General features: G+C 35.9%; 1 protein-coding gene across 4 annotated transcripts in view; it reads right to left on the bottom strand.

Annotated features, from left to right (window-relative positions):
* The window catches only part of Brinp3 (BMP/retinoic acid inducible neural specific 3), a 375,633-nt gene that overhangs the window by 300,820 nt on the left and 49,922 nt on the right, over positions 1-24,891 (bottom strand). Inside the window, exon 2 of one of the 4 annotated variants that reach the window (XM_031384449.1) lies at positions 17,460-17,512. The exons of the other annotated variants lie outside the window; for them this stretch is intronic. Within the exon in view, the coding sequence (XP_031240309.1) occupies positions 17,460-17,491 (32 nt within the window). The 5' untranslated portion in view covers positions 17,492-17,512. The remainder of the gene's footprint in view (positions 1-17,459; positions 17,513-24,891) is intronic. 4 annotated transcript variants of the gene reach the window in all.

The raw sequence follows: 24,891 nt of genomic DNA, 5'->3' as shown, positions 1-24,891 counted from the left end.
TAGACTATTTCTGAGTTAGTTCTATGAGGATATTTTAGTTTTTAGTAATAAAACATGCTTTCAAAGAATCATAGGTATTTCGCAACTTTTTAATTTGAATGATACTAAATGGCTTAAACTCTAAAGATTCTGGAGAAGCAAGACCATAGCTTAGAAGCTTATTGTATAAATTAATGCAATTCCATATCTCCAAGCAAGACAGAGAAATGAATTTAAACTGTGGAAGAGGAAATAGCAGACATAATATTCTTAAATAAACCAAAAGTTATGCAATAATATTATTTCAGTCTTTAATGTAAGCTTTAGGGATTCCAGAGGTGGATATATGGATTTCATTTGCAAATATCTTTTTCTATACTAGGTAAATTGCTGAAAATATATTTAGACAAAAAAACCAAATTAATTCATATGTATCAAAGTATTAATATTAAAGATTAGACAACCAGATTAACAAACTATTTTTATCATTGTATTTTGATCACAGGGTTATAGTTCTTAGTAACTTTCAAAGGTATATAATGATTTCTGATATTGAGGCAGTATACTATATGTCTGCTGTTTCTTTATTCATAAAGAATATATATCTACAAATTATTAGCTATGTTATAAATATTAATGAATTTTAGACCTACAAAACTAGATTGAAATGTTTTTTATTATAAACTAGAAAGTGTTCTGAAATTGTTTCATGATCCATTGTGAACAGCTACAAAATTTAACAAGCAGAATTCTGGGCGTTGTATACCCAGTTTCTCAGAACTTCTATTCATTCTAGAGCTAGCAATTCTTAGACACATCTTTTTCCACTAGATTCTTTGTTTCATTATACAGAGAAATTAACAAAGAATAATGTAAGTTTCATACTTCTGCATCATTATCTTTCATGGACCATGTTTTATAAAGTCTGATAAAAATCACATTATACTATTTTCAATAAGCCTGTTTTCAAAGGCCAATGCAAGAGTTTGGCTGAGTCTTCTGACAGCTCAGGTTTTATTCTCAAGGTGATTATAAAAAGGGGTGAATTTTAGTTTGGTTTTCCCCTTACCTTGTTTTCAAGAACTCGATACAGTTAAAAAAGGGCTGGAATATATTCGGTCCTGCTGTGACATATATCAAGTTAATTAAAAGGAGGGACACATCCTATATGTAGAAGACATGGTTTCATTATCATGAATCAGAAACTCTGAACACAGAATTGATGTTCAAATTTCTGTATGACTTATGTTGTTGCAAAATGTCTTAAATGTCACAAATATGAAAAACAGAGTAATTGACTCCGGCAGGTGTTTTTTAAAGTCCAAGTTAAAATCACAAAACAATTTTATTTAGTCATTAATCAGTTTACCATTAATAGCCATTTCATTGTGATAAAAGTGAATCTGCACAAAAACAGAGCTTCCCATGAGTATTTATTGATGCTCTACTCTGCTCAAATCACAATTGAACTCAAAATGTCCTTTCCCAATGCATAAGTTTTAATATTTACTAGAATCTTTTGATCACTAAATAAAAAAGCTATAGTAGTAACAAAGTAGGTTGTCCTTCTAATTAGACATTAATAAGTTTGTTTGCCTACATATATAACTGACAGACAACCTGACTACAGCTGCCATGTCCTCATTTTTATATCGTATGCAGATCCCTGCATTCCTAGTTAAGGATGTTAAGGATCTCCGGGACACAGGCTCTTAGATTTATAGTTGAAAGTGGTGCTTTGACCTTATTTATAATAGCCAGAAACTGGAAACAACCCAGATGTCCCTCAACAGAGGAATGGATACAGAAAATGTGGTACATCTACACAATGAAGTACTACTCAGATATTAAAAATAATGTATTGATGAAATTCTTAGGGAAATGGATGGATCTGGAGAATATCATCCTGATTGAGGTAACCCAATCACAAAAGAACACACATGATATGCATTCTCTGATAAGTGGATATTAGCCCAGAAGATCGGAATACTCAAAGTACAATCCACAAACCACAAGACACTCAAGAAAAAGGAAGACCAAAGTGTGGATACTTCGTTCCTTCTTAAAAGGGGGAACAAAATACCCATGGAAGGAGTTGTAGAGACTAACTATGGAGCAGAGACTGAAGGAAGGATAGTCGAGAGTCTGCTCCACCCAGGAATCCTTCCCATATTCAATCATCAAATCCAGATACTACTGTGAATGCCGACAAGTGCTGGATGACAGGAGCCTGATATAGCTGTCTCCCGAGAGGCTCTGACAGTACTTGACCTATACAGAAGTAGAGGATCACAGTCATCCATTGGACTGAGTACAGGATTCCCAATGCAGAAACTAGAGAAAGGACCCAAGGAGCTGAAGGGATTGCAGTACCTTAGGAGGAACAACAATATGAGCTACCTAATACCCTCAGAGCTCCCAGGAACTAAACCATCAACCAAAGAGTACACACGGTGGGACTAATGGCTCCAGCAGCATGTGTATAGCAGAGGATGGCCTAGTCTGTCATCAATGGGAAGAGAGGCCCTTGGCCCTGTGAAGCTTCTATGCCCCAGTGTAGGGGAATGCCAGGGCCAGAAAGCAGGAGAGGGTGAAGATGAGGAGGGGGAGGGGAGAGGGAACAAGGGTTTATTTTTGTTTTTGTTTTATTTTATTTATATTATTCATTTATTTTTGGAGAGGAACCTGGGAAAGGTTATATTGTATGTAATTACAAAAAAATCTAATTAAAAAAAAATCCAAGAAAAAAAAATAGAAAGTCCTACTTTGAATGAATTGTCAAAGATAAGCAGGATTTTTTTAGTTTGGCAATGTGTTTATTTAAAACATGAAGCCCTAATTTATCCAAATATTTAATATTTGAAATTAAAAATATTAATATTATCAACTTAATCTTTTTTATAAGGAGTGGTGCATTGGCATATTTTGTCTGTTATTCAGAGCATGTTAATGTCAGTTGAGTTCTTGGCCAATGTGGGGGGATCCTATGGAAATTTCTAAACAACACAGTCTGTTGCTCAGAATATTTGTTGCTCCCAGCATACTGGAACAAGACCCCATTGCTGAGGACATAACCCACAGCTCACTGAATATGGAGAAATTGAGCTGGTGCTGAAATGGAGCCTTTACCTCTACAGTAAAGTGTCCTTTATGCCAAAAGTCATTCTGTCAGCTACCAAAAGAGAAATGTAAAAATCAAACCAACAACAAAATGTTTGACTTTGCAAGATATGCTAGAGCACCTGTGGCATAAAACTTTTAGTAGTAACCAACAAATATCTTATTTGACTTAAGTCCCACTCTACAATATGGCACCAATACCTGACATTGCTTGGATTGTCAAGAAGCAGAGATTAGATAAATCAAACCTAGCATAAAACCAAACACTACTGGTCGAAAATAAAATAAAAAGGGATCAATAAATGAAACCTAAATATATTCTGCTATGCTCATAGATCAGTGTCTTCTTCAGTCAATCAAAATTAGAGAACCTTCCTCCTGTAGCAGACAGGAACAAGCTCACAGCCAAACATTATATGAAAAAAGAGTACTTGGGAAACATCTCTAATTGGGATGTCTCCATCAACTCGTTTCTTTCAAAGAACCCACAGTAGAAGGGAAAAGCATGTAAGAGCCAGAGGAGAGAGAAGACACCAGGGGAACAATGCATCCGGAATCAACTAAGTAAGGTACTTAGAAACTCAAAAAGGCTGAAACAGTAAACACAGGACCTACATAGGTCTGCACCAGGTCATCTACATGTATTATAATGTTCAGCTTAATATTTTTGGTACGCCTAAGTGTGTGAACCAGTGGGTTTCAGATATATGTGCCATCTCTTGGAGATCGTTTCCTTCCTTTGTGTTGCCTTGTTCAGCTTCAATGAGATAATTTATGCTTTTACCTTATTGTGTTTTTTTTCCATGTTTGATTATTGTTATCATGTGAAGCCTGTTATTTTCTAACAAGAGACAGAGAAAGGAAATGGAGTCATTAGAGAGGGGAGGTACAGGGGGAGAACTTGTAGTAGAGGGAGAGGAAACTGTAATCAGTATATATTGTATGGGAAAAGAATATGCCTTGGATAAAAGGAAGTAAAGAATTATCATGTAATATAAAAAATTTAAATATAGCTTCAGAATATAAAGAATGTTTTTATTGAAAAGTAAAAAGCAAACCACAGGAACAACTAGAGCAAATACAAACCTTCAGAACATGTGCTAAAACAGATTTTCTTTACTTATGGAAAAGACAAGATTTTGGACTTGGGAGATGTCTCAGCAGTAAAAAGCACTTTTAGCAATTAAATCAATTTATGAATAAAGAAATAAATAAGAATTTGACAAAAAATTAGTATCATTGTGATCCCTTCTACCCTTAATTTTTATATGAATCCAGGTTGATGATGGAGAGGAAATTCTAAGAGCAATTAAAATTCAATCATTCCATGAGTGTAGTAAATGACCTACTTCTTGATATTCTGAAATGTCCATCAAGGTTTAATCACATTTTTATTTTGCATATAATACATTGAACTTTTCATAATGACAAATATATCGATTATGCACAAAATAAATATGCATGTAACACACAAATCCCAGTTCTGTCCATTTTCCAACAAATGTTATAAAACCAACTTTCTTCCTTTCAGAATATTTAGCATTGCAGTGTGTATGTGTACCACATTTTATTCACTCCTCTATCAATTGGCATTAATATTGACATGATATCTTAGATATGGTACACAGCACAGTAATAAGAATATAAAATTATATATGTTTTTAACTATATATACAACTATATATAACTATATATATATATATAACTACTATATATAACGATATAACCATATATATATGGATATATATATATATATATATATATATATATATATATGACCTGTGGAATTCTGAGTCATTTTTGTATGTACCTAGTCATAATGTAGTTAGTGCACAGGTTAGTTCTATGTTTTATTTATATTTTAGCTTTTTTATCTTATCTTTCTCACATGTAAAATATCTTTACATCATTCCCATACTTCCCTTGTCCCTAGAATTTTAATAGTTCCCCTCCCAAATTAAAATAGACTTTTTCATTATTATTGTCTCATGTATTTATATATGTATATAAATATATACATATCACATATATGCACAGTGGATATTAAATTTTTTTAATTTACTTAGCTTTTCTCATATGTATAGAAGTGTTTCCAGAGCTTGCCATGTTTGATTGGGCAATATATGCTGCATGGGAAGTTATGTCTGGAACAAAAATTGCACCTTAAGAACCATTGATAACCTGTAGCTCTTCATCCAGGTCTCAGACCATATGAAATTTTCTCTGTCCACATTGGCATGCCAACTGGTTTTATAATTTAGCTGATACTGTTTATAGAACCATATTGCTGAGATTTCTGCATGAGTCTTCCAGGAAACACAGCTGTGTTATGTGCTTTCAGTGCAGGGTCAATTATTTGGATATTTGGACATCAATATTAGGAGTGTATATTTCTACAGTTTTAAAACATAAGGTTATAGTAACATAGTAACCATATAAAAATAAGAAATTAACTGTTCTTATAAACAAGGTAAATATCTATTATTATATTATTATTTTAATTTTATTATTATAAAATTTTGTAATTATTATTTTAATTTTATTTATCAATCTGTACAAATTATATGTCCAAAATATCTGAGAAAATTAGATGAACAGCAACTTTAAAAATTTTAAAATTAATGATGGAACAAAAACATAAGAAAGCTAAACAATTCTTGTACAATACAAAAATTTCTGGCAGCATCACCATCTGTGATGTCAGGCACAAAACAGTAGTAGTAAAAACTGCATGTTATTGCTATAAAAATAGTCAGGTTGATCAATCGAATCAAATTAACAACCAAGAAATAAAGCACAGGAGTGGACACTTGATTTTTGACAATGATGGTAAAACAATACAATGGAAAAGTGTGGGGCCTGGGCCTCTCTCCTGTGGCCTGGGGCTCTCTGATGCTGATACCTGGAGCTCTCTGCTCCTGAGGCTTGGAGCTGCATGGTGTGTTAGTTAGTTAAAAGGAGTCAATGCATGAGTGAAATATTTTATTATAGGAAAGAGAAAATAGGCCGGTCAAGTAGAGAGAAAGAAAGGAGAGAAAGGAGAGGGGAAGAGAAGGAGAGAGAGAGAAAGAAAGGAAGCAAGAGAGCAAGAAGTCAAGAGAGAGAACAAACAGCAAGAGAGAGAGAGAAAGAAGGCAAGAGAAAAGATCAAAGTGCAGGACAAAGAAGAAGGCAAGAGAGCCAGAAAGGAAAGAGGGCAAGAGAGAGAGGAACAGGGCAAACTGCCCTTTATTTTGTGTGAGGTATGGCTATCTGTCTGTGGGGGGGAGACATTCTTGGCTGTGGTCAGGTGACTGGGGGTAAGGTCCAGCTAGAATACTGGGAGCTTGGGGCATTATCTACCCAACAAAGCACATATCTCCTGCCAGGGCAGCTGTGAGAGGGTGTGACTGAAACTGGAGCGAAGGACTCAGGAGTTATAGCCGAACTCCTTCTGCCCCTTGCAGGCAGAAACTGCCTACTGGGGCTCCAGAGTTCTAGGCCTATTATTCAACTAGGCCTAGGTTGCCTGAAGAGACCACCATCCTACAGAAAAGGGAGAGCATCTTCATCAACTGGTGCTGGTCTAACAGGATGTCTACATGTAGAAGAAGGCAAAGAGACTCATATTTATCATAAAACTCAAGTCTATGTGTATCAAAAACCTCATCATAAAATCAGATACGCTAAATCTAATAAAACAGAAAGTGGGAAATAGGCTTGAAATCATTAGTACAGTAGACAAAGTCCTGAACAGAGTGCCAATGGCTTGTGCACTAAGAGCAACAATTAATAAATGGTACCTTGTGAAATTGAAAAGCCTGTGTAAGTCCAAGGACATTGTCAATAGGACAAAACAACAAGCTACATATTGGATAAAGATCTTCTCCAACCCTACAAGTGACATAGAACTAATATCTAAAATACATAAAGAACTCAAGAAGCTAGACAACATAAATAATCAGATTAAAAATAGGTAACATAGCTAAACAGAAAATTCTCAACAAAGGAATCTCAAATGATCAAGAAGCACTTAAGGAAATGTTCAAAGTCCTTAGCCATCAGAGAAATGCAAATCAAAACAATGCTGAGATTTTTAACTTACACCCTTCTGAATGGCTAGGATCAAAAACTCAAGTGATAGCACATGCTGGTGAGGATATGGATCAAAGGGAACACTCCTCCTCTACTGGTGGGAGTGCAAACTTGTACAACTCCTTTAGAAATCAATTTGGTTCTTTCAAAGAAAGTTAAGGATAGTTCTACCTCAATACCTAGCTATACCACACCTAGGTATGTATACCTAAAATATGCTCCACTATCCTACAATGATATATACTCAGCTATGTTCATAGTAGCTTTTTTTTTTTTTAAAGCCCCAAACTGGAAGCAACCTAGATATCTCTCAACTGAAAAATGGATAAAGAAAATGTGTTTCATTTACATAATGGAATACTAATGAAACCAAAAACATCATGAAATTTGCAGGCAAATGGATGGACTTAGAAATTATTATCCTGAGTGAGGTAACCCAGACCCAAAAGTACAATCACTTATAAGTGGATATTAGCAATAAAGTACAGGATAACCATGTTATTATTCACAGACCCAAAGAAGCCAAATGACAAGGAAGACCCAAGGGAAGAGGATTGAATCTTTCTCAGAAAATAAAATAAAATACATATTGGAGGTGGATGGAGGGATGAAACTTTGTGGGAGAGGGAATGGGAAGGAAATCAAAGCAGGGGGTTGTGGATCAGGTATAGAACAAGCAGGAGAGAGAGAATGGAAATTGGCTAGGGGGAGGGAACATTATCTTGGAAGTGCCAGAGACCTGGTATGAGGGAGCTCCCAGGGTACCTATATGGCAGACTCTAGCTCTGAATCCATAGGAGTGGAGGATCCTGAAGTGGCTACTTCTTGTAGCCAGGCAGGAGGGATAAGGACAGTAACCCACTCTCAAAACCTTAAACCCAAAATGTGCCCTGCCTACAAGATCTATAGGAACAAAAAGAGAGCAGAGACAAAGGGAATATCCAACCAATGACTGCCCCAAATTGAGACCCATCCCATGGGCAGAAACCAATCCCTGTCACTATTAATGATACTTTGTTATGCTTGCAGATAGGATCCTAGCATAATGGTCTTCTGAGAGGCTCCACCCTGCAGCCAATTGAGATAGATGCAGAGACCCACAGTCAAACATAAGTTGGGGCTCAGAGAGCCTTATGGAAGAGGTGGGGGAAGGATTGAGGAACTCCAACATGACAAGGAGTCTACAAAAAGACCATTAGAGTCAACTAACCTTGACTGTTGGGAAATTCCAGAGATTGACCCAACAACCAAAGAGCAAGCATGGGCTGGACCTATGGCTCCTGCACATACGAGGGAGATGGTCTTCATGCAGATCTTCCAATAGCTGGAGCTTAGACTGGCCCAGAATCCATTGCCTGCCTGTGGATCTCAATCTTTTAGTTGGGCTGCCCTGTTTGGCCTGAATGGGAGGGGATAGGATATGCCTAGTTCTGCAGTGATGAGGTGATAAGAGTTGTGTGTGGTATGTGTGTAGGGAGTGATACCCAGGAGATTCCCCTTGGGAAAAGGGGGTTAAGATCTCTGTGAGGGGGTGCTGAGAGGAGAGGAGTGCTGATGTTAGCATGTAAGGTGAATGAATAATTAAATTTTAAAAAGATTAATGCCACATTATATATTAACTTTTGATTTTCAAATAAAATTTAATTATTTTTCTCTCTTCTCCAGGTTATAAAATAAGTCTATATCTTTGAGGAACTACCCTAAAAAAAACAATTTTCTGCATCTTCTGTCATCAAACTGATGAAGAAATACAACAGTCTAATTTTGTTATTTTATATAATTGTTAACATTTTGTGGTCAAATTAATTACTATAGTTTATATGTATTGGCTGCTAATATCAAAATTTTTAATTCAGCAAATTTAATGTAATATCCACCCTTTTCTTTGGCAAAATTAACCTATCATGAAGAAATTGGACATTAATAGCCAAAGTAGAATAACTATGAAAATAGGTATTTTGTAGGGTTTTGGTGTTTTTGTTTGTTAATTGGTGTGTGTTTTCATATTTAACTCTACCATTAAATTATTTTGACAGAGCTTCCCCTCCAAGGATTGTTTTAAAGTATAATCTGGGTCATTTGCTTATATAGAAATGAAAGAGGAGAAATGAAAGACTCTTGGATGAGTCCAGTCTCTCTCAGGAGCCATAAATGCTACAATCTGTATCTCACTCACCATTCTAGTCTGGAAGAGACAGAAACTTAGTGTCTCAAAGTTGGGAAGAATGTCAACAAGCTAGATAAAGAGTGGATGCTGAGTTGACAACTAGAAAAGAATTCAAACCCACATTAGGTAGTACTGTAGATACACTGAAGGAGTCGCTATCATGGTGTTTTTTAGCAAGCATATCCTTCTTGTCAGAAGGGCGTGAAAAGCTTACTCTGATAACCTAAAGACAGCTGAGTTTGTTTCTCTGTAAGCTATAACAGAATATAAGTAAACTAATTTTCTACTTAAATGCTTGGTTCAAAGTTACTCAAGTTGTTCAAATTGTGTAAGTAAAACACGAGGAATTAGATATGCATCTAAATCTTTTAAATGAAATTTATGATTTTGTTGGGACAAGTGGGAATCTGCCTGCCAAATATCTATGTAGTACCATATAGCTTTTTAGTATATAATTTCTTCTTCTATACATTACCCTTAAGAGTCTGAGTTTGGTACATGAACAACTTCTTGGTAAAGCACATGCTTACTGGAATAAGTGAGATTCAAGTCAGAATGCCCCAAAATAAATCATTTTGGTTGGCAAAGCATAACAAGACGAAAAGTGACCTTTTTTCCTCTTCTAGTTTGCAAGTCTTCAAAGACACATTGCATGTATTGGCAGATAATATTCAATGGCCTCAGTTGTGCAGAAATGAATATAAAGACAAGCAGAGTAAATTTTCAAAAACGAAACTTGCGAGCAGTTTTTATCTAGATGTAATTGCTCTTTTTCATATGGAGAGGAAATTCAAAAGAAAAATATGAACATGATTAAATTTAAATTTAACTCAGTATTCAAAAATGAAGTTTTAGCTAATTATCACTTAGATCTATAATCAATACTTCTTTTACACATTTCGTTCTACTTTCTCCATCACATATTTAGTATATTTCAGAATTTAAACTTAAGTCTGGTACCTCTAAATAAATTGACTTTTTATAACACACAGCATGAAATCATGATTAAATAATGACAGATAAATAAAGGTGCAACTCTATTCACTATTCCCAAAAAGTAAACAGTATTTCAGATAACTGTTGTGTAATGTACTGCTTATATCTCTTTCATATCTATAGTGGCTAAATGTCTATAAATATATAAAGCTAAAGGATAATCAGGTCTGCTTTGGACATGTAGAAAGCTTTTCCTTTTTTCTATTTCAATTTTAATTTGGCTACTAAACGAATAAGAACACCCTCTATATTAATGACTTTTTCTATCCTTTGCCAGCCTTTTCCTGGGCAGTAAATGGAAAAGAGGACTTCGGGTTCCTCTAGCTTTGACTACCACACTGAGTAGTGTTTATAAAACTTGCAGGATCTGAAGAAATATCCAGCAACTTTTTTTCTAGTGAACTAAATTTTAAAACTAGAAGTAAAAGGCAGTAAGTTCTAAGAAAGATTCCTATAATACAATAGATGCCACACATGCTCATGTCAGAATGTGGTCCTCACAATTTAATTGCTATGCTATAAATCTATGACAAATAATAAATAAATGGTGATTCATTCATAAATATGGCTTAGTTAAGATGATTAAGAGTATCGGTTGTTCTCCCAGGGAACCAGGGCTCCATTTCCATCACCCACATGACAGCTGAAAACCCTATGTAACTACTATCCTACTAGATCAGATGCCTTCTTCTGGCTTGCTCTAGTACTTAATATACTTGTACAAATATATACATACACTCACTCCACCTGACACACTAATGAAACACTTTTTTAATAAAATTTTTAACCTTTGAAGAGACAATCATTATCACAGTTGCTGAGTTTAACAACTAATGAATGGGACCTCATGAAACTTGAAAGCTGTTTGGCAAATGGTACATCATTCAGACAAAGTGGCATGCTTCAAAATGGAAAAAAGATTTTTGATGATATATAGGTGATAGATAGATAAATAGATAGAGAGATAGATAGATAGATAGATAGATAGAGATGTGTATGTATGTGTATTTAAAAAATATCAAGAACTCAAAAATCAGATAACAAGAATATAAGTAACCCAAGTAAAATGGGGTGCTGATCTAAACATTAAATTCTCTAAAAAGGAAACTCAAATAGTTGAGAAGCATTTAAAGAAATGTTCAACACCCCTAGTCATCAAAATAACTAAGCTAACCAAAATAACCTTCAGATTTCATCTTATACCAGTTAGACATGGTATAAATGGTGGTGAGGCTCATGCCGGTGGTGAGGATGTGGAGAAAACAAACAAACAGACAAAAACCACTTATCCATTGCTGGTGAGAGAGCAAACTTTTACTGGCACTATGTTAACCAATGTGGTAGTTCCTCAGGAAGGTAGGGATTGATCCACATCACGATATAGCTATGCCAAAGGATGCTTTATCCACAGACTCTTGTTCAACTATGTTCATAGCTGCTCTATTCAAAATAGCTGGAAACTGAGAACAACCTAGATGTCCCTCAACAGATAAATAGATTTTAAAAAAATGTTACTTAATCATTAAAAAAATGAAATCATGATATTCACAGTTAAATAGATGAAGGAAGAAAACATCATTTTTCGTGAATTATCACATAGCTAAGATAATATACAATATGTATTCATCCATATGTGGATATGTGTGAATGTTAGCTTATAAGACAATGTTTAGCAAACTACAATTTGGTGTACCACGGAAGTTAGGTACAGAGTAAGTGAATTGGGCTTGGATAGTCTTCCTAAGTGATCCTTCTAGGAAAGAGATGTAGAATAGAGAGTTACGAATGATGGATGGGATGCTTGGGACAGAAGGAATAAGTAAAAAGGAGGAGGGAAGAGAGAGAATGTGCGAAGACAATAGCTAAATTTAGGGCCACTTTGAGTGCTAGCATGCTAATACAGTAGAAGCTTCTTAAAATATGAACATACGTGAAGGAGATCTAAAAGAAATCACCAAATAATAGGGGTTACAGCACCAACTGGCCATCCCCAGTCACCAACTGAAACTTCAAGTACTGAGACAGTGTTACATGTAGTTGGCTTGTTGGCCAAAAATGGTCCCGTGAGAACACTGAAACTACCCATGCTGTGGTCAAGATTGGAGGTTGTTCTCCATATACGAAGTGCAAGGACCCATAACTGAAGACAACACCTACACTTCTCATTAAACATAGAGAAGCTGAGCTGTTGTACAGAGAGAGCAATCACTCTTATTTGCCTGCTTCTTTGGGGCAGAAAGTTACTCTGCAGGCTACCAAAAAATAATTGTAAACTTCAACACAGGCACAAATGTTTTGCTGTGCAATTGTTTTCTGACTACAAGACAGACTGGCACAGTGGGGCAAACAAACCAGTTTTAAGGTCAGGCAGCACAGCCAGAAGGACTCCAAAGGCATCTTGTGTGGATGTGTTCCCTGTCAAAAGTGTCTTGTCGTGGCTTTTCTCTAAAAAAAAAAATAAATCCTCATTATTTTTATTTTATTTATATATTTTCCTTCACTCCTTTTACTTTACTCCTTTGCATACATATTATGGCTTCCAGTTTAGTGTTTTCTGGGATTTGTGATGGGGTCAATGCATGGGTCTAAGTTCCTTATACCTTCTCTTGAGATAATTTCTTTTGGTTTTTTGTTTGTTTGTTTGTTTTTGTTTTTTTTGGGTTTTTTTTGTTTTGTTTTTGTTTTTCAAGACAGGGTTTCTCTGTTGTCCTGGCTGTCCTGGAACTCACTCTGTAGACCAAGCTGGCCTCAAACTCACAGATCCACCTGCCTCTGCCTCCCAAGCGCAGGGATTAAAAGCATGTGATACCACCACCTGGCTTGAGATATTTTCTTTCTGTTTCTTTTGTCCTGTTCTGATGTGTTAATTTTATTTTATCTTCTTTTATTTTATTTTATGTTATTTTATTTAATTATTTTCCTATAGAACCTGTTTGCCTTCCACTGAGAGACAAAAATGGGATAGACCTGGTTGGGAGACAAAGAAGAAACTTGGAAGAGTAGAAGGATATAAAACTTTGTTTTGGAAATATGTGAAAAAAAAAATCTATTTTCAAGAAATGAAAAGAAATATAACATAAATGAATAAAAAAGAAATGGTTTCAAAAGAAAAAATCTTGTAACACACTATTCACCATAAAGATCACATATTAATTATTTCATTTAATAGGAATTACAGTGTTGAGATTGGTCACTTCCAGATTTGTAAAGTTTTGGTTTTACTGCTGTTCTTCAGTAAGATGATGACCTTCACTGAAGATGAGACACCTCAGAGAGTAAGAAAAGGTGCAATGGTCAAAGCCATTTAGCATGAGCATTTTTCTACATTCTTCCTTGTGTCGTAATCAGAGAAAGTTGTATAAGGGATTAAGATCAGAATTTACTTAACATGCTTATTTCAAGAAACTAAAATTAGTTATATGCTGCCTCTCCTCCTTTCTGTTGCTAGGAAACTGACAGTTAAGTGTACGAAATCTTCTAAATTCAAGTGGAGAACAACTTTCTGAAGTACAGTAAAACTTCATTAAAATGAAATTGCTAATTAAACAAAGCTGTTTTAGAGGTGATTTAAGGGTTATTAGATATCACGTACACACTGACTTTTCAACACATTAAAATACTCTGTATTTTATTAAATAGAAATAAAATAATATACCTAGGAGCAATTTTAAATTTCAAAGAGAAGAGGTTTTGTTTCAAGTTGCAGTAGCTATTTCAGCCCTTCCTAGACACGTCCCTACCCTTCTTTGTAAACCACAGCCTTGTATTCAGAAGCCTGTTGGCTCACACTAGAGGGTTGGATTTTTCTACAGTAATATTTCACTTGCTCCTTGTCTATAATGACTGCAGTCCTAATAGTAACACTTAAATTTGTAAAGGTAAAATTCCTAGGGGGATAGAGTCTTGCAAAATGATGATGATGATACACTTTTTCTTGAAGTTGAGAGAAATTATCCTAGCTACACATTGCCAAAGTGAAACCTCAAATGTCAGAATAATTCTAAAAGTGGCCAGACACAGGCAGAGGTTCAGGTGTGCTTACAGCCAGGGATCTACTGCTGTCAGAAACATGCTGATGAGGTGGTTTTTTAAATCTGTTATCCTGAAAAAACCAATTTTTATGAAAAATTAATACAGAGCTGTATATAATACACAAAGGTATATTACCTGCATTCACTTTTCTTAAAAAGTAACTATGAAAATAGATGGAAAAGAAAAAAAGAAAAGAATTAAACTGAATTGTCTATTCTATACTTACTTAAATATCCGAGTGTATTTATTTTTGGCAAGCTTGAAAGCTAATGGATAGTATTAATCAAGATACATTAAAACAAACTGCAACAACTTCCTTTCGTGAAACAATATGTAACTATATACCACAACTTCCCCCACAATTAAAATTTTATGTTAAAAGGAGGTCATAATGCAAAATTATATCACTGGAATTAATTCTATGTAATAGAGGATCCTATTAAAGAAAAATAATTGGGTGTGTATGTACTACTCAGTCTACATTAAGCAATTTGTAAAAGTTCACCTTGAGTTGGTTAAAGGAATATGCTTAATTAACAGTTTTAACAGTTCTATTCCACAAGATACATGTATTTAAATATTAAAGCAATCCATCATGAGCACATTTTCTGTGGTGAATATAGCTCTGACTGAACTATTTGATGAAATTTGTATATTTTATCAATGCATGTGTGTGTGCAGGTGCTCACATCTTCCTATAACATATTGCAAATCCTTAACAATTAAGCCTCCTCCACTAAAGATAACTAAAAATAGATAGTAAACAGATGTGGTGGTTCAGAACCTGTAATCTCAGCACTTTGAAGGGTGAAACCTAGGGACTGCCATGATTTTATGTACAGTCTCATCTACAAGGAAAGTTCCTGTCTTCCTTGGGGTTCAAAATGAGACCCTCTCTTGCTCAAAAAAAAAATACAGGTGGCTTTAAGTAACAGAAAAAAGGATGAGATAATAAAACTGTCACTTATGCTTATTCCTGTTGAAAATAGAGGAGTTATTTTCATATAAGATAACCTAGTGTATCCCTTTTGGTAAAAATAAGAACGTATATTTGATATGAAGATGAGAAACAGAAGAAAGAAGTGCTATGTACGCTGCTATTCACTACTCAAACAATGTAATGCTTCTTTCTGAAAAGCACATTGAAATCAAGTTGCTGCTGACCCACAGAGAATCAACCCGGTAACATAAAAACACACATTAAGCAATGTGCAAGTACAGGTGATTTGGAAAAATTGAATCGGTACTTTCATGGGTACTGAAATTCAAGACAGTGATCTGCTCTTGTGTGTCTAGGACACTGACATAACACAGTACTGATTGCAATTGGCTGCCTAGTGTGTTTTAAACTACTCCTGCTGCAAGGGTCATAATTTCTGTCTTTCCTACCTAGAAAGTCCTTTATCTCCTTTCTGCTGTCATCACTTACACAGAGCCCACCTAGAGATTGTGTCAACAATCTGAGTCCAATGGCACTGTACAATGACCCCTGGGATTGAAATTCCCTCTGCAGAATGCTTGATCCTAATGTCATGTTACTAATACTGCATATTTCAAGTACTTCTGGTCCTGTCCTCACACTCATTGCTCATGTGCAATATTTGTGGGTGTATGTGCATTCTTAGCTATATATAATATAGGCTGGGTTAATAATGCCAGCAAATGACTTATATCAATAACGATATGTTTCAAATGTAAACTATTCTGCTATGGGCTTTTGAGACCTCAAAACCTACCCCCAATGAAATGCCTTTTCAAGAAGGACACACCCACTCCAAAGGGGTCACATCTCCTTTCAAAACAGTCACAATAAATGGAAAAGAAGTGTAGGGGAATGCCAGGGCCAATAAGTGGGAGAGGGTGGGGTGGCAGGCATAGGGAGGGGAGGAGGCAACAGGGATTTTTTGTTGTTTTTGTTTGTTTCTTTGTTTTTTTGGAGGGGAAACTAGGAAAGGAGAAATTTACATGTAAATAAAGAAAATATCTAATAAAAAAAAAGAAAAAAAGAATGGGGAATAAACATTTTGCTAAGAATTGTTCCATTTTGCTATATGTTTATTTTAATTGAAAAAATTATAAAACCATGAAAAGAACAGAAAATATTATAATTTATTATAGAATTACACATATTTCTTTCTTTTTTGGGGGGGGGAGTGAGACAAGGTTTCTCTGTGTAGCCCTAGCTGTCCTGGAACTCACTCTGTAGACCAGGCTGGCCTCAAACTCAGAAATCCACCTGCCTCTGCCTCCCAAGTGCTGGGATTAAAGGCGTGCGCCACCACCACCTGGCTACATATATTTCTTTTTTGAAGGTCAGTTTGAGATCAATTGTATGAAATCTAGGAGAAAGAGTATGATTGTTTTTTACATCTACTTTACGCAGTATAGTCCCTAACTGATAATGTCCTTTTAAAAGTTTATATTTTAAATAAGTATATAGAGTCATATGAAATTTTTTCTCAAATTTATGACCATTTTTCATAAGATATGTTTACCGAATGCTAAAAATTCATCATGAAAAGTGAGTAGTTCATTCATGAATTTTTCCTTGTGCACCTATTTTCCAGCTGAGTATCACTGAAATGCCTATGAAGAATAATAATTATTAAAATATATAATCATTATTTAAATTTAAAATCTGAATAATGTATATTACTTTATTTAAAATGAGCAACATATAAGACAATATATTTGACACCATGACATTTAAAAAATCAAAATTAGTTTAAAAAGTCTTAAATCACTTTCCCTCTACATTTACTTATTTCATGACTACTATTTACAGATTAATTGATTTATTTAAAATCCAGTAAATTTGATATGCTTCCTCTTATGACTGTTGTATAGGTACGAAATGTGATGCTCACATGAATTTAAAATATTTGACAAATTATGCTTCACTACAGTTACTGGCTCTTAAAAATATAGATGATGCAATTATCTACACCAACGTGTTATCATGTCTAGAAACCCTTATGATAAAAGTGAACATATAAATCCAGCAATAGTAATAACAAGCTAAAACAGTCATGACAACATTATTTAAAATTCACAAAATGTACTCCAATGTGCTCTGTAGCTTTCAGAGTACCTTGCTATGGTGTCCAGGTCGATGTGATCCATTGTTAGCCAAAGAAAGAAAAACTATGAAAATGAAAAGAAATATGGTGGAATTATCATGCATTTGATGTTTAGTTATAGCAACCTACTTTATCTGTGTTTAACTATAAATTTTACTCAAATAAACATGTAATTAGAGTAAATTACATAGAAGTACTTATACTAATTTCTGATATCAAGTGTACAAAGATAGAAAATTGTGTCTTTCCTATACAGTTTTCACACATTTTCTCTGTATCATGTTTTTTTCTTACTGGTCATACTCATACATACATTCTAATATACACACACATACACCTAACACAAACAAGTGTGCACCCACATGTATACACACAGAGAAATGTGCACAGACTCACTAAGCACTCAGTAAACTGATAGGAAGAGAATGATCATAAAATGACACTTTATAGAAAATATATCATTTCAGCTTACTATGTTTATGTCACTTAAAATTGAGGCGGGTTAGAAAAGGCAGTAATGTATTATTGAGACATGCGGATGGAAAGGAACCTTACACTGGGCACGGTTGAAGCCTGTGACCAGCAGGCAAGCAAGAATTCCAGCATACATACAACTCCATAGAAAGAACAACACTATCAGCCAAACAGACACCCAGAGCTCCCAGGGACTAAACCACCAACCAGAGAACACACATGGAGGGACCCATGGCTCCAGCTGCATATGTAGCAGAGGATGGCCTTAATGGGAGGGGAGGCCTTTGGTCCTGTGAAGGCTTGATGCCCCAGTGTAGGAGAATGCTAGAGTGGTGATCTAGTAGAGGGTGGGTGAATTGGGGAGCAGTCTCATAGAAGCAGGTAGAGGGAGGGTGGGATGGGGATTTGCAGAGGGGAAACTGGAAAGGGGCATAACATTTAAAATGCAAATATATAAAATATCCAATAAATAAAAGAAATCCCCTTGACTGTGAAAGGGTATTTATTCATCACCTTCTATGACATTTATTCTTTATATGTTATCAGGCTATAGGAATATATAAATCATCCCCCAAAACAAACTATAAGCTATAAACCCAATTAACCAAAAGAGAAGAAAAAACACCAAAAATATGTATTAGCAACTTTTTGATATAAAGCTTAAGAGCCATAGCAATAGTGTGTGTGGGTAATTACAGGACAATTAATTATAACTCTCCTAGAATGTAGATACTCACACTTGTGTATCTTTTTTTTTTGGTTCTGGACTTTTTCCTGACCCTTTGTTTAAGAACATTATTAAAGTGTCTTTTAAGTGTTCTCCTTATAGTAGGCATGCATTTCTTCTTTGTGTCCGAGCAATGAATTCTGATTTTGCCTAAGTTGGGTTTCATAATAGAGTGAGGGGGCTCTTGAGGACACCTAGGGCAACAGCATGTAACACTGTCTATGTTCCACACCACTGACAGTAACAGTCTGTCTTTTAAGATAATTTGTTTCTCTTGAGAGGTTATACAAATATCAGCTGTGTTGGTATATGTTTTCAAGCAAACCAAATTTCAAGGCCAAAGTAGATTCATTATAAAAATGAATCTATCTGTGAATCTTAAATAAGATTCAGTAAGCAAGCAGATGGTCCCCCAGGTGGCCATGTCTTCCAATGAAAGCTTTTCAAGGAGGAACATGTGTTAGTATCTTAAAGCAACAATGGACACATTGAGTATTCTAAGAATTATTCAGTCTACTGACATGACATTTTCTGTCAATGACTTGCCTACAATTATATATATCGAGTTGTCCCTGAAAATCACCTTCACCAAGAACTGCTTATGTTAAATCCTACAATGTGCATTTAGAATGTGCCTAAAAATTAGAGAGCACCCAAGCTTGGAAGGATGCAAATTCCGATTGCACATGGGCAAAATAAAGAATCAAATTAGCAAGGAAAGGCAGGACAGTCAGATTTCTTTTCTTTTCTTTTCTTCTCTTTTCTTTAAGTTTTTCAAGCATTTAATTAAGTCAGCTAACTTTTTAATACAAGTCAGATATCTCCTTTTTAGAGGCACTTATGGCATACAAGTCATTTATGACCACAACAATGGTTACCAAATCGATATGCTCATCAGCAGATGATTGGAAAATGGAATTGTACAGAATGCAGAGGAAAACGTTTGCATTGTCTTTGGACTTTGTAATGCTAAGACCTTAATAACAATTTTCGTTATATATATATAGCAAACATGAGCAGTATTTTGCACAACCTAATCAGAACAGTTTTGATGATTACCACTTAAGAGTTTTGATGTTCAATCTGCTTTAGTTCTTGTCTATGTAATTTTCCCTTTGGTTCGTTCTTCTGCATTACATTTACACTGTAATGGCTTCACCAAATTATTCTCTTCCAAGTGTATCTTAAGTTTTGTATTGCCATTGTTCTTTGTGAAGAGCATCCAGGGCTCTTCTGTCTGTCTTGATGCTCTATCCTTGTTCAGAGTGCTTATCTGCTTTGCATAGGTGTTCACAGTCTAAGGCCTAGCTCTTAACATGAGGTTCAACAGCTACTGGATTACTCAAGTGAATCTTTTTGTCTCCTAGGCCTACCATTGGAAGGCAGCTCTAAATTTTTAATTTTATTTATGAAACACACATTTAAAACTTCTATGTCCCACTATTTGTTATTTATTTATTTGTTCACAGGGAACTGGCCAAGATATTAGAACTCAGGTGATAAAGATACAGTCTACTTCTACCAGGAAAATTATTAGGATCCTGGTACCATAGATTTCTCTTTTTTAAAATTAGATATTTTCTTTATTTACATTGCAAATTTAATCCCCTCTGAAAACCCCCCATGCCACCCCACCTTTTCCTGCTCACTAAACCATTTGCTCCTGCTTCCCTGTCCTGGTATTCCCCTATAATCGGGGGCATCAAGCCTCTACTAGAACAAGGGCCTCTCCTCTCTTTGATGTCCTACAAGACCATCCTCTGCTACATAATGCAGCTAGAGCCAGGTACCCTCCATGTGTACTCTTTGCTTGGTGGTTTAGACCCTGGCAGCTCTGGAGGTACTGTTTGGTTCATATTGTTGTTCCTCCTATGAGCCTGCAAACCCCTTTAGCTCCTTGGGTTCTTTCTCTAGCACCTCCAATGGGGACTTTGTGCTCTATCCAGTGGATGGCTGTGAGCATCTACTTCTATATTAGTCAGGCACTGGCAGAGCCTCTCAGGAGACAGCTATATCAGGCTCCTGTCAGTAAGCATTTGTTGGCATCCACAATAGTGTCTGGGTTTGGTAACTGTATATGGGATGGATCCCTAGGTGAGACAGTCACTGCATAGCCTTTCCTTCAGCTTCTGCCCCAAACTTTGTCTCTGTGTCTCCTTCCATGAGTATTTTGTTCCCCCTTCTAAGAAGGATCCAAGAATCCACACTGTGGTCTTCCTTCTTCTTGAGTTTCATGTGGTCTGGGAATTGTATCTTGGGTATTCTGAACTTCTGGGCTAATATCCACTTATCAGTAAGTGCATGCCATGTGGTTTTGTGATCACTCAAGATTATATTTTCTAGTTCTATCGATTTGCCTAAGAACTTCATGAATTCATCATTTTTAATAACTGAGTAACACTCCATTGTGTAGATGTACTACAATTTCTCTATCCATTCCTCTGATGAAAAACATCTGAGTTCTTTCCAGCTCTTGGCTATTATAAATAAGGCTTCTATGAACATAGTGGATCATGTGTCCTTATTACATGTTGGAGCATCTTCTGAGTATATGCCCAGAAGTGGTGTAGCTGGGTCCTCAGGTAGTCCAGTTTTCTGAGGAACTGCTAAACTGATTTCCAGAGTGGTTGTACCAGTTTGCAATCCCACCAGCAATGAAGGAGTGCTCCCCTTTCTCCACATCCTTGGCAGCATCTGCCATCACCTGAGTTTTTGATCCTAGCCATTCTGACTGGTGTGAGGTAGAATCTCAGGGTTGTTTTGATTTGCATTTCCCTGATGACTAAGGATATTGAACATTTCTTTAGGTGCTTCTCAGCCATTTGATTTTCCTCAGTTTTAAATTCTTTGTTTAGCTCTGTACCCCATTTTTAATAGGGTTATTTGATTCTCTGGAGTCTACTTTCCTGAGTTCTTTGTATTTATTGGATATTAGCCCTCTGTCAGATATAGGGTTGGTAAAGATCTTTTCTCAATTTGTTGGTTGCTGTTTTGGAGCAGGGTAAAATCAAGTCTTTAAAAACAGTTTATTTATAATCTAGGATTAACCAAAATGATCTGTGCATTCTCTTTCAATAAAACCACACTTCACAAAAGGGTCACAACTTACATGGTTGTGTTACTTCTTAATGTATGAATTTTCCACATTCCTGGCAATTTACACAGGTTTCTTTCTTTTTGTTTTTCTTCTGTTTAAAAAAAAAAAAAGGAGCCATGAGTCCCACCATGTGTACTCTTTGGTTGGTGGTTTAGTCCCTGGGAGCTCTGAGGGCACTAGTTAGTTAATATTGTTGTTCATCCTAAAGGGTTGCAAACCCTTCAGCTCCTTGGGTCCTTTCTCTAGCTCCTTCATTGGGGACCCTGTACTCAGTTCAATGGATAGCTGTGAGCCTTTACTTATGTATTAGTCGGGTACTGTCAGAGTCTCTCATCAGATAGCTATATCAGGCTCGGTGGGACTAATGGCTCCAGCAGCATATGTATAGCAGAGGATGGCCAAGTGGGTCATCAATGGGAGGAGAGGCCTTTGGACCTGTGAATCTATAGAATGCCCCAGTGTAGGGGAATGCCAGGGCCAGTAAGCAGGAGGGAGTAGGATGGTGAACAAGGGGAAGGGGGAGGGAACAGGGGTTTGTTTTAGTTTTTGGTATTTTATTTTATTTTATCTTATTTTATTTTATTTTATTTCTTTTTTCTTTTGGAGGGGAAACCTGGGAGAGGAGATATTGTAAATGAAGAAAACATCTATATATATATATATTTATATATATATATATATATATATTTATATATATATATATATATATATATATATATATATGGAAACTGCAATGATCTAAGTGTATTAAACATCTTAGAAACATCATCTATTTTGCTATCCAAGAAAGGAGAAGCTTCCACAACTATGGTTTACCCAGGTAAGAAGAGCTATCTCCTAAATGGGTGAAGCCAAAAACGCTGAGATTTTATATGTCACTGTGGCTGAACAAGGCTGTTAGCAAAGTGGGGCTTGCAGTGGGATTTCAAACTTTGCACAATCTGAAGTTTCTATTTTGGATATCAGAAGGAGGTCAAAATGATCTTGTTCTGCAAAACCTCTTGAGAGTAGAGCTGTGATTTCTCTGCACTATAACCTTGGCCAATGTAATCATTGCAGAACTCTCGCTCAGTATGCAGAGAAAAATGCCTAGTGTCCAGGTGCTAACTATGCTGCTGTCACCTGCACAAACTTCTGACCAAATACTAATTACAACTGAAAGGAAAAGTACTTCCTTTGTAGCCCAACATGATTTCTTTCACAGGTTCCCCACCTTCTGCTCTGATTCTCGTCAAAATGTCCCATTTCTGTGGTGCACACAATCAAAGTGATATGACAATGTATACCTTATCCATCTAAATTTCTGAAGGGTATTTCAGTGAATTTTCTTTTCAATGTTTTAACATTGTATGCCCAGTGGCTGTAAAATAATGTGTTCTAAATTACCTTAATATGCATTGCCTGGTACATTTTTAAAATTATTATTACAAGAATTTGCGAAATCATGAAAGGCAAGGAAAGGAAATACATAAGGAAGGAAGTAGGGTTATGGTCAAATGGTACAGTCCATCTATAATTAATAAGCTGTTTAATGTAAGTTCATAGCAGTCATATTTATAATGGCCAGAAACTGGAAATAACCCAGATGTCTCTCAACACAGGAATGGATACAGAAAATGTGGCACATTTATATAATGGAGTACTACTCAGCTATTAAAAATGATGAATTCATGAAATTCTCAGGCAAATGGATGGAAATTGAAAATACCTTCCTGAGTGAGGTAAGCCAGTCACAAAAGAACACACATGGCATGTACTCACTGATGAGTGGATATTAACCCAAAAGTTTGGAATATCCAACATTCAATTCACAGACCATATAAAGCTCAAGAAGAAGGAAAACTAAAGTGTGGATGCTTTGGTCCTTCTTAGAAGGGGGAGCAAAGTACCCATGGGAGGAGATACAAAGTGTGGAGCAGAGACTGAAGGAAAGGCCATCCTGAGACTACACTACTAGGAGGCCCATCCCATATGCAGTCACCAAACCCAGACACTATTGTGGATGCCAACAAGTGCTTGCTGACAGGAGCCTGATAGCTGTCTCCTGAGAGGTTATTTAACAAATACAGAGGCTGATGCTCGCAGCCATCCTTTGGACTGCGGGCAGGGTTCCTGATGGAGGATCTGGAGAAGGGACTAGAGGAGCTTTGGGGTTTGCAGCCCTGTGGGTGGAGTAAAAGTGTCAACTGGCCAGATGTGCTGGTGCTGGAGTTCCCAGGGACTGGACCACAACCAAGGAGTAAGTGGAGGAACCCATGGCTCCGGTTGCTTATATGGAAGAGGATGGCCTTCTTGGACATCAGGGGGAGGAACAGCCTTTGGTCCTGTGGGGGTTTGATGCCACGGTGTGGGAGAATGACAGGGCTGGACGTCAGGATTTGGTAGGTGGGTATGGGAGCATCCTCATAGATACGGGGCGGAGAGCGGAATGGGATAGTGGGCTTACAGAGCAGAGAAATGGAAGGGGGATAAGATTTGAAATGTAAATGAAGAAAGTATCCAATAAAAAATGAGTTATCCTAAATATTTAAAAATAATACTAAAAATTAATCCATGTAACATTTTGTTAAATTTTACATAGAAATATATCATTATGTGTGTGGGGGATGTCTTCGATTGCATCATTTGATAATAGCTTTTATGAAAGCAAAGTGTTCATGGTACTGCATTTAGAGAGTCATTGTTTATTACAGTGTTATTCCTAAGAATAGTAAGTTCTACTGCAATGTAATAACCATTGAAGATGTGGACAATAGATTATAAGCATGTGTGTGTTTGTATGCATGTGTATAAATTTGTAGACTATTCATTCTGTGGATGCATGCCCACACTTCAATTGTTTGGGGCATTATATTAATCATAGTACAGACAGTTTGAAATTTTTTTAGTGAAGTAAATAATCAGAACATTCAGTTTTCTTAATTAAATAATGTTACCTGCTTTAAAATAAATATATTCATGTAAAGATTTTAAGAATGTAAGCATTCCCTGGAAGACTACTGATAAAATATGCTTTATACTTTTTCAGTGGTGACTGTTTATGATGGCATGTTAAATGTTAAAACATTTGCTCATGGAAATAGATAAAATTCATTGCCATGACCACTGAAATGTAACATAGCCATGTAATAAGATGTGTCAAATT

This window comes from Mastomys coucha, unplaced genomic scaffold (assembly GCF_008632895.1).
Source record: "Mastomys coucha isolate ucsf_1 unplaced genomic scaffold, UCSF_Mcou_1 pScaffold1, whole genome shotgun sequence".
NCBI classification, from domain to species: Eukaryota; Metazoa; Chordata; class Mammalia; order Rodentia; family Muridae; genus Mastomys; species Mastomys coucha.
This window is presented reverse-complemented; position numbering and strand designations above follow the sequence as displayed.